The 15,357-nt window shown below is 46.6% G+C and overlaps 1 protein-coding gene across 48 annotated transcripts in view; it reads right to left on the bottom strand.

Moving 5' to 3' along the window:
- Nucleotides 1-1,124: 1,124 nt before the first annotated feature.
- Nucleotides 1,125-15,357, bottom strand: part of LOC118396812 (tetratricopeptide repeat protein 9B-like) — a 35,060-nt gene continuing 20,827 nt past the window's right edge. Inside the window, exons 2-7 of one of the 48 annotated variants that reach the window (XM_052467250.1) lie at nucleotides 13,680-13,733; nucleotides 6,607-6,789; nucleotides 3,368-6,290; nucleotides 3,080-3,319; nucleotides 2,888-2,983; nucleotides 1,125-2,791 (exon numbers count right to left, since the gene is read on the bottom strand). In XM_052467250.1, coding sequence (XP_052323210.1) covers nucleotides 6,196-6,290; nucleotides 6,607-6,789; nucleotides 13,680-13,733 — 332 coding nt within the window. In that variant the 3' untranslated portion in view covers nucleotides 1,125-2,791; nucleotides 2,888-2,983; nucleotides 3,080-3,319; nucleotides 3,368-6,195. Of the gene's footprint in view, nucleotides 6,291-6,606; nucleotides 6,790-13,679; nucleotides 13,734-15,357 lie in introns of all 48 variants that reach the window. The other 47 variants (XM_052467253.1, XM_052467261.1, XM_052467272.1 and 44 more) reach the window with 47 other exon arrangements.

The raw sequence follows: 15,357 nt of genomic DNA, 5'->3' as shown, positions 1-15,357 counted from the left end.
CATCCTTGACTACCTCACAAACAGACCACAATGAACCTTTTAATCATCTATACCTGTCTAAAAATGTAGGGACAATCAAAATGTGGACAAGATCAGGACATGGAACACATGTTGGCACCTGGTATAAACAGGGCTCATGGCAACAAGCAGTGAGGAGGATGAAAGAACGTCAGCTGTTCATTCAGCTAATCTGTAACATGGAATGAATGAATAAAAACACGGCTCTCATGAATATATGCATCGAAACTGAAAACCAAATGAGAGGCGTTCAATTAGAAGGCACAAACAACTCTCACACAAACACACGCAGTCCCGATCCACTTCACTGCTCTGTCTGTCAGTGCTATCCGCCGAGCCAACTCAGTTCCAGACGCCTGCCAGTTGCCTAGCAACCACCCTTCACATCCGTGGCAACGCTATTAAAAGCGATAGCAAAGGAAAGAGGGAAATGGGATGATGGAGGAAATGGACAGGTGTTTTAGACTCAATAAGGATTTGTTTAGCAAGGTCTCATGTATATCCTCAATTCACCAACAGACGCCAGTCTGGGTTTCACCTGTGCAGAGGTAGCTGCGTCACAGTGCCTCTATGTCTGTTCATATCCCTGTTCCCCTTTTGTCTTTTTGCCTCCTTTGATGTGCGTTCTTGCTTCCTCCATATCTTGCTCTTTTATAGCTCAGCATCTTCCCCCTAGCGCCTTTCAGCAGGTCTACCCCGCTGGGCACAGACGTCAATTCAACGTCTATTCCACATTGGTTCAACGTAATTTCATTGAAAATACATGGACACAATGTTGATTCAACCAGTGTGTGCCCAGTGGGATATCTCTTCTCATCATCCCTCCTTTTCTCCCCCTCCATCTTTCCTCCAATGCCTTTCTCAGCACCTCTCTCTCCTCTACTCCTCTCCTCCACCCCTCCTCCCTCTCTCTCTCTCTGGAGCTCAAGGAGCAATTAAGCAGGGCAGTCAGTAGTAACAGAGATTATTACCTTTGGAGGGAGAAGAGGGGGAGCGAGGGAGGGAGAGGGGTGGGCAGAGAAGTGTGTGTGTGTGTCTGTTGCTGTTTACCTCCTACATTGAGGTATCACCGTACACTCGGACAACCCTGAAGACAATCACGCAGGCACAATTTCATTTTCAACTTTATTTATAGTCTTCATTTACCAATCAATAGTGCATTCCCGGGCTAGCAGTTCAATGTAACCAGTTATCATGTCCTCCAATGTTTTGAATTTGGAATATTGAATGGACGTTTCCTCACCTGGTCCAATGGGGGAAAAAAATGTAGTTCTAACCACGATGTACTCATCATCAAGTCATACTCTCCGGTACAAGCAAACGAGGAAAAAGGAAAGGAAAACAGATTAGCGGAGTTCTTCGTTGCTGTAGCTCATAAATAACTTCTACTGTGTAACTGGTTCGGTTCTCCAACGCCCACTTTCTTCAACGAGATCCACTGTCACTTTGTGGGGTTCACAAACTCTTAAGAGTTGGGTATGGACTTTCCCAAAAACAGGGGACAACAAATCCTACTTAACATCTACACACAGAGACACCGTGACAGAGAGCCTGTGGTGTAGCTACACAAAACTCACTTCCCCCTTCACTTGCGTTCTCATCAATTGATAAAATTACTCAATAAGGTAAAGCTTTTAACAGCCATTCGTTTTTCTTTTCAGTTTCGTATTTTGTTCACAATTGTTTCGTAAGCACAAAAAACGACTGACATTTGACAAACATGTACCTCAATGACATCAAAGGAAAGAGAAGAAAAACGGCCCGTATTTACTTTACCACTTTAGTTTGTGCTTTTTGCCGTGTCTTTTCAGAACTAGAAGGCTAAAGAGACGATGTCTCTCTCTATCTATATTTGCACAGACAGCACGTTGTAACATTATTCCCACAATAACTGGTCCAGGGTCATTCCTTTGTTTATCTCATAATGGGTCATGTTAGGGCAGGGGTGGGAAGAACTTAGCCCTGACCTGTTTTTATGTGTAGACAGTAACCATAGACACGGAGCGATAATGACTCAGCACACTGGGATAACAACAGGATGGTGGATGGATGCCTTGGAGATAGGACCATGGGGAGATTCCCTATAGGGCCATGTGGGAGTAGGCCCAGCTCAGCCAGCCATAGGGACCAACCAATACAACACTACTGCACAGTGGTGAGGTTGAGAGAGTAAGAGACAGAGAGATATACACTGAGTATACAAAACATTAAGAACACCTGCTCTTTCCATGACGTAGACGGAACCAGGTGAATCCGGCGAAAGCTATTGACGTCACTTGTTAAATCCACTTCAAGTCGGTGGAGATGGGGAGGTGACAGGTTAAAGAAGGATTTTTAAGCATTGAGATAATTGGGACATGGATTGTGTATGTGTGCCATTCGGAGGGTGAATGGGCAAGACAGAAAATGTAAGTGCCTTTGAACGGGGTTTGGTAGTAGGTCCAGGAACACCGGTTTGTGTCAACAACTGCAACGCCGCTGGATTTTTGAGGCTCAACAGTTTCCTGTGTGTGTCAGGAATTGGTCCACCACCCAAAGGACATCCAGCCAACTTGACATGGAACTGAGGGAAGCATTGGAGTCAACATGGGCCAGCATCCCTGTGGAACGCTTTCGACAGCTTGTAGAGTCAACATGGGCCAGCATCTCTGTGGAACGTTTTTGACGCTTTCGACAGCTTGTAGAGTCAACATGGGCCAGCATCTCTGTGGAACGCTTTCGACAGCTTGTAGAGTCAACATGGGCCAGCATCCCTGTGGAACGCTTTCGACAGCTTGTAGAGTCAACATGGGCCAGCATCCCTGTGGAACGCTTTCGACAGCTTGTAGAGTCAACATGGGCCAGCATCCCTGTGGAACGCTTTCGACACCTTGTAGAGTCAACATGGGCCAGCATCCCTGTGGAACGCTTTCGACACCTTGTAGAGTCAACATGGGCCAGCATCCCTGTGGAACGCTTTCGACACCTTGTAGAGTCAACATGGGCCAGCATCCCTGTGGAACGCTTTCGACAGCTTGTAGAGTCAACATGGGCCAGCATCCCTGTGGAACGCTTTCGACACCTTGTAGAGTCAACATGGGCCAGCATCCCTGTGGAACGCTTTCGACACCTTGTAGAGTCAACATGGGCCAGCATCCCTGTGGAACGCTTTCGACACCTTGTAGAGTCAACATGGGCCAGCATCCCTGTGGAACGCTTTCGACACCTTGTAGAGTCAACATGGGCCAGCATCCCTGTGGAACGCTTTCGACAGCTTGTAGAGTCAACATGGGCCAGCATCCCTGTGGAACGCTTTCGACACCTTGTAGAGTCAACATGGGCCAGCATCCCTGTGGAGCGCTTTCGACACCTTGTAGAGTCAACATGGGCCAGCATCCCTGTGGAACGCTTTCGACAGCTTGTAGAGTCCATGCCCTGATGTTTGGTATACTCAGTGTATATTTCATTGACAATCCGGATGATTATTCTTACATTTTGTTTATGATGTTAATATTGTTAAATATATATCCATTTGCAAAGTAGGCTTGGCAATATGGACATTGAAACGTCATGCCAATAAAGCAATTTGAATTTAAATTGAGATTGAGGTATGGAGAGAGATCTGGAGAGAGGGGAAGAGGTGGAGAGAATGAGAATCAGAGAGAGAAATAGAGAGCGCGAGAAAGAAAGAGAGTTCTTGGTGCCTCTGGGTTTTTCCACGCGGTGTTTCTGTACCAAGGTGTAAACCTCCCCCCGAACCTCTTCACAACGCTGCTTTACCATAATCCCATCTCCACAGTTTCAGAGTGACACTGTGCTCCTGCTGTGTTACTGGTGCTGCTGGCCCATTTCCCTCTACAGTGGAGCGCGTCTCTGGATCACACAAATTTGCTCCAGGCATCACGCTGCTGCCTCTCCAGAGTCCCATTGACACCACAGGAGGTTGGGTGGCACCTGAGTTGGGGAGGACGGGCTCGTGGTAATGGCCGGAGCAGAATAGTGGAAAGGTATCAAATACGTCAAAACACATGGTTTCCACCGTTCCGGACATCATTATCAGCCGTCCTCCCCTAAACAGCCTCCTCTTATTGATGCACTTTGGTCCCAATGTCCCTCATATTAGGCCACAGGCTTATGATGAGATCTGTTATCGTTGTGGTCTTGTATTATCCACTCCTCTGAAGTCCTTCTGGAATTCGTCTCCTCACCTTGGCCAAGGCAGACCACTGCTGCTGACCTTCATTTCTTTCTGCACTGGACCATATAAGTCTCAGAAAATGACCCGATGCGAGACACAAGATACCGAGGTCCTTTTCAGGCTATGCCGCCGACTACTCCATTAACCCATTCTACGTTTGCAGGGAGCATAGAGGGTATTAGCGGGATACATTGGACAGGGGGAGCAACCTGCCCTGTTATAGAAAGCAATGAACCAGACATTATCCCTGACATCCAAAATGGCTTCCCCTTTGAGCCACACATTACCATGCAGGGGCTTGGCTTGCACATAGGGTGAAGGAAACTGGGTTACACGGTAATAGATTGCGGAATTAAGGTCAACTCAAACCTCTCCTTTAGAACAGGGCAGGTACGTCTACTTCTATTTCTATAAATGCTAGAAACCCTTCAGGCTTTTTCAGCATCACTGGGATTGGTATTTAGAAAGTATGCAGTGGTATGATGTTCTGTATGTTTAATATGTCATTATCTGGCCTTGCCCCAATCACAATCCTCCCTTGTCTTGGTCTACCACTACTGTTGTGTAATCTGCCTATGGAGACAACGATTTTTGTACTCATTTATTTTCTGAACCGATTTCTTTGTTTGTCGCAACACTGATATCTATTAAAATATGCACAACAAAATTCGGAATCTCAAATGGCACACTCGGGTTGATGTTTTTATCTGACTGGGTTGAGATGGCTGATTACACCTCAGACGGATACAGCATGTGGGATCGGATTCCCTGCACGAACACTGCCAAGAGTGTCTTGTGATGTCACTGACGCCTGGGAAGGTTCAGCACGAGTGATCAAGAGCCTGGAAGTAGATCTCAGAGTAAAAAAAAAAATCAGAGAACTCTGTGCAGCCAAGGGTGCTTGATAGAACCTCAGTTCCACTGGCTATTTTCCATTGTGACATCATTAGCTAGAAAGCGGAGAGGGGGGGGTAACAGTCTGACAACACAACACATTCCAAGGGGGATTGGACAACAGATTCAAGACACCAGTTCACAAAAACACACCTGTTAAACAGAGGAACAGCGAGTCCGGTGGGAGTTAGTTTGTTCTGTTCCTTAGAAAGAGGAAGGACACACATTTCGCTTCATAACAACCGATAGTCGTAAGTGCAATGGAAATCAAACAGGAGACAAAAAAATGATCAAAGGACAAATTACAAACACTTGAATTAGCCCTTGAATTTAAAAACTGTCCAGAAATAGAGACAAGGTACTACAAGCTGAAAACGAAAAAGAAGATTGATTGAACATGAGCGCACAGGTCGGCTTGTCTGAAGACTATTCCGTATGAAAAAGACAGAGATGTAGCCTGCTAGCTAGCCTGATCTGTACTGTACTGGGGGGACAATCTCTCTCCGGGACAAGTCTGGGTCATTGGCTTTCAGACCTCCCTCCATTGTGACAGGGCAAGGGTCAGGGTGTACAGTTGAATTGGCCTAAGGTCTTGATATGTGTTACACCATTTCCTTTCTCCTAAATTCCTTCCCCTGCCCTCCCCTGGTCTCTTTCCCAACCCTGGACCTCTCCTCAGTCCTCACATCGAAAGAATAAATAAGAAATTCTACTCTATTTTACTTTTTTTTTTACACCTTCTCTAAATTACGCAATTGTCTTTGATCATATATTTTTTTAAGCAGTTTTTTTTTCATTCGAACAACCATGACTGTTTTGTATGAGTATAGTATAGTATTTCCCTCTGCTTCGTTTTTTCTTGGTTTGACAGTCTGCATCTGGGGTACAGAACAACAGCGCCTGGAGGGGGAGAAAAGGAGGAGAAAGAGAGGGAGAGAGACAGGGCTTTTTCTGCCCTGTTCTTTTACATGGTTGAGGCGCATCGCTCGGGCCAGTCATCAATGGGACTGGGCTCCATAAAGGAGGAGAGGAGGTCAGAGAGGAGAGGTGACGTAGGATGGGTCGTAGCATAGGCCATAGTGATAGAGAGGCCAAAAGGTCAAAGGTTAGCCAAGGGCCTCTTTGCCGCTCTCCCGCTCCCGCTGACCCTCCCTATTCATCTTCATTTCCGTCAACTGGATGTACCGCAGCACGTTTGTGTCTGTGTCACAAAGAGGGAGGGAGAGGAAGAGCGCGAGAGAGAGAGAGAGAGAGAGAGAGAGAGAGAGAGAAAGCGAGAGAGAGAAAGCGAGAGAGAGAGAAAAGAGAGAGAGAGAGAGAGAGAGAGAGAGAGAGAGAGAGAGAGAGAGAGAGAGAGAGAAGGAGAGCGAGAGAGAGAGAGAGAGAGAAATAGAGGGAGATAATTGTTAGTGTTGCCGCTGGCATTAAGCGACATGTCCTGATAAGATGACATGAGTAAACCAGATTCTCTCTTTTACTGACAGACTTTACTGACCGGCAGTACTGTCTCAGCCTACCTGAGGGCTCACGGTGCTTGGCGTCACGCAGGTAGCGCAGGGCACAGTCGTAGTCTCCCAGGTGGTAGCAGGCGATGCCAGCGCGGTACATGGCCTTGAAGTGGTCCCTCTGGTAGCCTAGCACCTTCAGGCAGTACTCCTTCACACGCTCATAGTTCACCAGCTCGGACTGCAACAGGCACGCTGCACAGAAACAGGGATGGGGAGGAAGGAAACAGTCACTTCTGGACTATTGTGCATTCTTTTGAAAAATGTTGCTTGGTTTGCTCTTTTCGTGCCCGTATAGCTTGTCGGCATCGGACTGAATTCAGAGAGAGGGGTAAAAAAAACAAAAAAGAGTTTGGACAGGTTGGAGAGAGAGAGAGAGAGAGAGAGAGAGAGAGAGAGAGAGAATGCAAGAGAGAGAGAGAGGAGAGAAAGAGAGCGAGAGAGAGAGGGCAAGAGCTGATGTGCCAGGCCTTTTAAACAGTGTACAATTCAGCTAGCGCACTACTCCTTCAGGATACCAGGGAGATAAAAATAGCTAGAAGCTAGGACGCTGCAAAAATAAATAAAATAATAAACCTGGTCAATGTATTACACATTCAAATAGAGAATATAGCTTATGCTGTTGAGTACATTTAAAAAGAGATAACTGCTGATGAACTGGCCCCGGAAAAAGAGGGGGGAATCTAGCTAACTTTGCACACCTTTAGAGTGAAGGATATTTACTGTGAAGTTTTATTTCATGACAGGGCAGACATGAAGTGGGTAGAAGTGGGTAGAGGGGGATGAGATGAGTAAGAGAGAGAGTTAGGGATAGAGAGAGAGAGAGGGTTGAGGGGGATGAGATGAGAAAGAGAGAGAGTTAGGGATAGAGAGAGAGAGAGGGTTGAGGGGGATGAGATGAGAAAGAGAGAGAGTTAGGGAAAGAGAGAGAGAGGGTTGAGGGGGATGAGATGAGAAAGAGAGAGTTAGGGATAGATGAGAAAGAGAGAGGGGATTGAGGGGGGTTGATTAGATGAGAAAGAGAGTTAGGGATAGAGAGAGAGGGGTTGAGGGGGATGAGATGAGATAGAGAGAGTTAGGGATAGAGAGAGAGGGTTGAGGGGGATGAGATGAGAAAGAGAGAGAGTTAGGGATAGAGAGAGAGAGAGAGAGGGTTGAGGGGGATGAGATGAGATAGAAGAGAGAGTTAGGGATAGAGAGAGAGGTTGAGGGGGATGAGATGAGAAGAGAGAGTTAGGGATAGGAGAGAGGGGTTGAGGGGGATGAGATGAGAAGAGAGAGTTAGGGATAGATGAGATGAGAAAGAGTTAGGGATAGAGAGAGGGGGTTGAGGGGGATGAGATGAGAAAGAGAGAGAGTTAGGGATTTGAGGGATGAGATGAGAAGAGTTAGGGATAGAGGATTGAGGATGAGATGAGAAAGAGAGAGAGAGAGTTAGGGATAGAGAGAGAGAGGGTTGAGGGGATGAGATGAGAAAGAGTTAGGGATAGAGAGAGAGAGAGAGAGAGGGTTGAGGGGGATGAGATGAGAAAGAGAGAGAGTTAGGGAGAGAGAGAGAGGGTTGAGGGAGAGGAGACAGGTTCACAGGGAACAGAAGACAGATACAGGTGATATATGCGGCAGGAGATAGTGATGACACTATTGAGATATGGAAAGGTAGAGTATGAACAATAGCACTTTGGAGACACTGTGTTTCATTGTGGTCATTAATCGTATGGGTGTGTCTTACAGCAGCACCTTTCACCAGCTCATGTCTGTAACGTCATTAGTACACACACACACACACACACACACACACACACACACACACACACACACACACACACACACACACACACACACACACACACACACACACACACACACACACACACACACACACACACACACACACACACACACACACACACAGTTATAGTTATACCCTCCCCCGTCACACTGAAGCCTGTGTCAGTACAAGAACATCTCTCCCTCTCTCTCCACCACTTTGTACTAGTCTCCTCTAACCTTTCCCTCTCTACCCCCCTCCTCCCCACCACCTCCCTCCCTCCCTCCTCTGTCTCTACCCCCCTCCCTCCCCCCTCCTCTGTCTCTGCCCTTGACACACAGACAGCTCTGTGAATAGCATGAGTCAGGGTCTATTAGCCGGGAGCCAGGGTGAGTCAGGAGCGAGAGACCAGGAGGGAGGGGGACAGGGACGCAGTGGGAGGGGGACGGGGGGACGGGGAGATGAGAGGGGGAGGGTTACACTGGGAGACTGTATGTGTTCCAGCGCTTGTCACCTTCCTGTAACTCAAAGAGGTCTCTGGGAGAGTGTGTGTGTTTGTGCGTGGCGAGCGTGCGTGTTTGTGTCCTGCCACTACGCCAATTGACAACAAGATAGGATAAGGAAATGGAGCCATGTTGATTACATCTTAGCTTTGGGTGTCTGACTGCAACACAAATGCATCACTCTAAGTAACGCAAGATCCCATCCAATAGACCGGTTTGTGTTCTGAGACTGTCTACAGACTGTCTACAGACTGTCTACAGACTGTCTACAGACTGTCGGTAGAGACCTGCTACACAGTTCATTTCAGTCCTCTCCAGAGTCAACCGACGTCAAGTACTGGGTCGTTCCACGAATGTAGTAGATAGTGTAACTTAGTAAATAACTACACATATTGCCGAATTGTAAGATTTCGTCCTAAAGAGCACATGTTCAACTTCATAAAACGCACGTTTTCCCATCTCAAGGGGTTAAATAAAATAGATGAATATAGTAAGTGCCAATGAAGTGCTATTAAAGTTACAGTGTTGACCGTATCATGGCTGAGGTTCTCATCTTAAATACGCCATAAAACCCCCTGTGACGGGGCAAATGAAAGCATGTTCTGTGCAATAGAGAGAGAGGCTATTGAATGCAGCTTTCACTTCTTCTTCTGTACAGGGTTTGACCTATTATGCTCCACGCGCTCAGTTTCCCACCGCAAAACACCAGAAATGATTTTGTTCAATGTTTCTTTCGGGGGAAAATAAGAATGAAGAAAGGAAGAGTTTCCTCACATTAAAACGAGAGTTCGGTTCACGTCAAAATGGTTGACCTCGAAACGAGGGAGAGAGACGTGAAAGAATCGCTAGTCACACGAAATAAATTATAATGATGGTGAAAACGTTGAGATGTTTGGGGGTTAAGTCTTTATTCATATTAAACATCTGATTTATAAAATGGCCCAGGTAGTCTATATTAAAGGGAACTTAATTTAATATGACAGACATTTAAAATGCAATATTGGTGCACAATTTCTACTTCAAATATAAATGGGAAGCAAAATGTACACGGATCGTGGAACGACCCTACCTCTGCTGTTCTACAAAAATCTCTCTACCCCTCGCTCCCTCCCTCTCTCCCTCCCTCCCTCCCTGCTCCCTCCCTCCCTCCCTCCCTCCCTCCCTCCCTCCCTCCCTCCTCCCTCCCTCCCTCCCTCGCTCCACTCTGTTTTTAAACCCACAATGCCTCCAGACATGTATGCCTACACTTTCACGACAGTAGACCTTGTTCCTTCGCATGCAATGAGAAGGCGGGTTGGGAGGGACGAGATGGGGGAGCAGAGGGGTTGGCGCACACACACACACACACACACGCACGCACGCGCGTACAAACACGTATGTACAAGCACGCGCGCGTAGTTCAAGCGAGTTCAAGTTATTCGAACCACCAGGGAGCTAAAATAGAAAGCTAGGGGATGGAGAACTCTCACGTTTGATAAGTGGATATGACTCAGCAGATTTGAGATCACAACAGAGGGGCCAAAGGTCAAATTGTTTCCTCAAACTCAGCTGATTTTCTAAACAGTCTTCCTGCCAGCCACATCGGATTCCCTCTGTGTACTCTAGATATGAACCATGTTCGTTTTTCCATCCAGCCAACTATAAAAACGTGGCGCACCCCCTCCGTCTTCCATCCCTCCCGTCCATCCATCATCCTACAGGGGTAAGGGAGCCAGTAGAGTACGGGAAAGCTTTCAGCGGATTCAGTTCCAGCACATAATGGCCTATATAATGGCTAACGCTGTTAGAGTGTTCTCTTTTCTCACAAACACACAAGCTCGTACACACAGACACGTGCACGCGAGTGCCCGGCACACAGGAATATGTGTCGAAATGTACATGATTAAACAGTGTAAAAACATGGGCCTGAACAAACACGGGTAGAAATATGCACACACACACACACACACACACACACACACACACACACACACACACACACACACACACACACACACACACACACACACACACACACACACACACACACACACACACACACACACACACACACACTCACAAAAGCACACACACACTGCACCCTGACCACACCCCACTGAGCCGTTAGACAGATGGATGGGCTGTCAGGGGAAACGCATCGAGGGCTGCATCCGGACACGGTGTGATAATGGTAGCATCAAAATAAACTCTCACTTCAATCCATTGTTATCATCGCCCATTCACTCTTCTAGCTCTCATCAGAGAATAACACAGAGACAAAGAGACAGAGAGACAGAGACAGAGACAGAGAGAGAGCGAGAGAGAGAGAGGCTATCTAGGGAGAAGCCAGGAAAGAGCTGAGTCTTTAAGTGGTTTGGTGATGACCTTGTGCACATTGAGTTAGTGTCAGTGTCAGTGATCTGAAAACACCCTCTCTCTAAGGATTCTCTCTTTCATATCGCTAAGCACCACACCGGTCTGGAATACTGAGCAGACTCAAAGCAGGAGGAAGTGGAGGAAGAAGAGGAGAAGAAGGGAGGAGAATGATGGTGCGACATACTTGGGAAAATGCTGGAATTTACCAGCTTCTTAAATCTTTCTTTGGGAGAAACCTAACAGGTGCAAATGACAGCTTCTGAGTGAAAGTGAGTGTGCGTTTGAGAGAGACAGAGAGATGAAGCGAGCAGTTTATCACATTCTCAGAATACTCACACTAATGTGCCTGGAGCATTTTGTTTGAAAAACAGAAGACTGCCTTTTATCCCAGAGCGGGGGAGTCAGAGATGGGGAGAATAGATGTCAGAAAGAGAGAGAAGAGATTAAATAGAGAGGACAAAGGAGCCTGATCGAAATAAAAAGATCAGACCACAAAAGAAGGGCGAGAAAAGAGCGAGAAGCATTTAGAGTGTAGGAGGAGAGAGAGAGAAATAAGCTCTGTTGTGATAAACAACGAGAGAAATACATACGTTGATGGTTAATAGCGATAGGGAGAGATACTCTAGTGTAAATGAAGGAGTGAGGAGGGGCGAAGAAAGAAATGGTGGAGAGACATGTCAAACAGCGTAAAGTATGAGAAAACTGCATCGATCGACTGCCAGCGCTCACTCTTCCTGTCTCTTCCCACTGCCTGATGAGGAGGCCTCTCTCTTTTTTCTCCTCCCATCTCACTCTGTTTTCCTCGATCCCCTCACACTCTCTGTCTGCCCCCCCCTCCCTCTCTCTCAGGGCCAGCTGTGAGCTGGCTAATTTAAAGCCACTGATGATGGCGGTGATCAGTTTGCTGTCCATCCTTTTATAATTAGTTCGCACATCCATTTTCACGCTACCTTACCTGCATCAATCTCGGAGTCCATCTATTTGTCATCCCGCCGCTTCCCCATCTCCTCTCCACCGTGTCATCATTGACCTCTGATACTCACTGACCAGAGCGGATATAGTGACCGCTGCCTCCCCATCTCCTCTCCACCGTGTCATCATTGACCTCTGATACTCACTGACCAGAGCGGATATAGTGACCGCTGCCTCCCCATCTCCTCTCCACCGTGTCATCATTGACCTCTGATACTCACTGACCAGAGCGGATATAGTGACCGCTGCCTCCCCATCTCCTCTCCACCGTGTCATCATTGACCTCTGATACTCACTGACCAGAGCGGATATAGTGACCGCTGCCTCCCATCTCCTCTCCACCGTGTCATCATTGACCTCTGATACTCACTGACCAGAGCGGATATAGTGACCGCTGCCTCCCATCTCCTCTCCACTGTGTCATCATTGACCTCTGATACTCACTGACCAGAGCGGATATAGTGACCGCTGCCTCCCCATCTCCTCTCCACTGTGTCATCATTGACCTCTGATACTCACTGACCAGAGCGGATATAGTGACCGCTGCCTCCCTTGAATCACTGACACACTGCCTTGACTTTCTCTCTCTCTCTCTCACATATTTTACACTTGTACAAGCGTGTATTAATACACACGCGTGACTTGGAAATGTGTTTTTCCCACACTCCCTCACACACCCTCCAAGAGTGGGAATAGACATTGCACTTACATCTGAGCCCAGTGGGGGAGTCAACCTTTATCAACGGCAATCCTGGAGCAATTAGGGTTAAGTGCCTTGCTCAAGGGCACATCGGCAGATGTTTCACCTTGTCAGCTCGGGGATTCAAACTGGCAACATTTCACTTAACGAAACACAGCTCCAACCGCTAGGCTACCAGCTGCCTAGAGCTATGAGCCTGCCCCTGAACCCGTGATAAAGCCCAACTTAAACTCCACAAGAACACGCTGATGTTTTGGGTATCTGGTATCTGCACGTCAGAAAATGTAGTATGTTGGTAGCCATAAGGATCTAGTACCAAGCTGATACCCAGTGTTCATTAGTTTGGATATCTGGTATCTGGAGGTACAAAGAGTGGGTACTCCACTCCAGCCCTCGTAGTCCTACCAGCCCAATCAACACACAACCACACACACACACACACAGAGAGACAGACAAACACACACACACTAGCCTGCGTGTGTGAATATACCGCCTGCAGTGCCATCACACTTCAACATGGCTACTCTCTGCATACACAGATTCTCTCCAGGCCCATTAATAATAGCTCCCTGAAGCACCAGTCTACGGTGAATGTTTGTCTCCGTCATTCAGAAGGACAGGGCAGGGAGCTGCTGCTGCTGCTCGCTGCCTTTAATAGCAGACTGGCTCCAATGAGGTGACACAGCACTGACCTCCTCTCCGCCCTTCTACTCTTTCTCTTTTTTCTCTTTCTCATCCTCTCCCTTTTGCACTTGTCGACCTCCCTCTGTCTCCGTCCACTTCTCACCCAGTGTTTTTGTGTCTTTTTCCGTTCTCCATTCAGCGGGTTTCTTTCCCTTATCTGGAAAGAATGTGAAATGTCAGCATAATAGTAGAGAGAATGATTTATTTCAGCTTTTATTTCTTTCATCACATTCCCAGTGGGTCAGAAGTTTACATACACTCAATTAGTATTTGGTACCATTGCCTTTAAATTGTTTAACTTGGGTCAAACATTTTGGGTAGGCTTCCACAAGCTTCCCACAATAAGTTGGGTGAATTTTGGACCATTCCTCCTGACAGAGCTGGTGTAACTGAGCCAGGTTTGTAGGCCTCCTTGCTCGCACACGCTTTTTCAGTTCTGCCCACAAATCTTCTATAGGATTGAGGTCAGGGATTTGTGATGGCCACTCCAATACCTTGAATATGTTGTCCTTAGGCCATATTGACACAACTTTGGAAATATGCTTGGGGTCATTGTCCATTTGGAAAACCCATTTGCGACCAAGCTTCAACTTCCTGACTTGATGTCTTGAGATGTTGCTTCAATATATCCATGTAATTTTCCTCCCTCATAATGCCATCTATTTTGCGAGGTGCACCCCCACAACATGATGGTCATTATGGCCAAACAGTTCTATTTTTGTTTCATCAGACCAGAGAACATTTCTCCGAAAAGTACGATCTTTGTCCCCATGTGCAGTTGCAACCCGTAGTCTGGCTTTTCTATGGCGGTTTTGGAGCAGTGGCTTCTTCCTTGCTGAGCGGCCTATCAGGTTATGTCGATATAGGCCTCGTTTTACTGTGGATATAGATACTTTTGTACCTGTTTCCTCCAGCATCTTCACAAGGTCCTTTGCTCTTGTTCTGGGATTGATTTGCACTTTTTTGCACCAAAGTACGTTCATCTCTAGGAGACAGTACGCGTCTTCTTCCTGAGCGGTATGACGGCTGCATGGTCCCATGGTGTTTATACTTGCGTACTATTGTTAGTACAGATGAACGTGGTACCTTAAGGCGTTTGGAAATTGCTCCCGACGATGAGGTCTTCTGAGGTCTGAGGTCTTGGCTGATTTCTTTTGATTTTCCCATGATGTCAAGCAAAGAGGCACTGAGTTTGAAGGTAGGCCTTGAAATACATCCACAGGTACACCTCCAATTGACTCCAATGATGTCAAATAGCCTATCAGAAGCTTCTAAAGCCATGACAGCATTTTCTGGAATTTTCCAAGCTGTTTTAAGGCACAGTCAACTTAGTGTATGTAAACTTCTGACCCACTGGAATTGTGATACAGTGAATTATAAGTGAAATAATCTGTCTGTAAACAATTGTTGAAAAATTACTTTTGTCATGCACAAAGTAGATGTCCTAACCGACTTGCAAAAATTATAGTTTGCTAAAACTTCTTGGTGACAGGGGGCAGTATTTTCACGTCTTGATGAAATGCATGCCCAAATTCAACTGCCTGCTACTCATCCCCAGAAGATAAGATATGCATCTTATTAGTAGATGTATGGATAGAAAACACTCTGAAGTTTATAAAACTGTTTGAATCATGTCTGTGAGTATAACAGAACTTATTTTGCAGGCGAAACCCAGAGGACAAACCATTCAGACTTTTCTTTTTGAGGTCACTCTCTGTTCAATGGGGTTTTCATTGGGAATCCAAATTTCTAAGGGACCTTCTTGCAGTTCCTATCGCTTT

The sequence above is a fragment of the Oncorhynchus keta genome, chromosome 18, assembly GCF_023373465.1.
Source record: "Oncorhynchus keta strain PuntledgeMale-10-30-2019 chromosome 18, Oket_V2, whole genome shotgun sequence".
In the NCBI taxonomy this organism is placed as follows: Eukaryota; Metazoa; Chordata; class Actinopteri; order Salmoniformes; family Salmonidae; genus Oncorhynchus; species Oncorhynchus keta.
The sequence above is the reverse complement of the archived record's forward strand: the minus strand, read 5'-3'. Positions and strand labels throughout refer to the sequence as shown.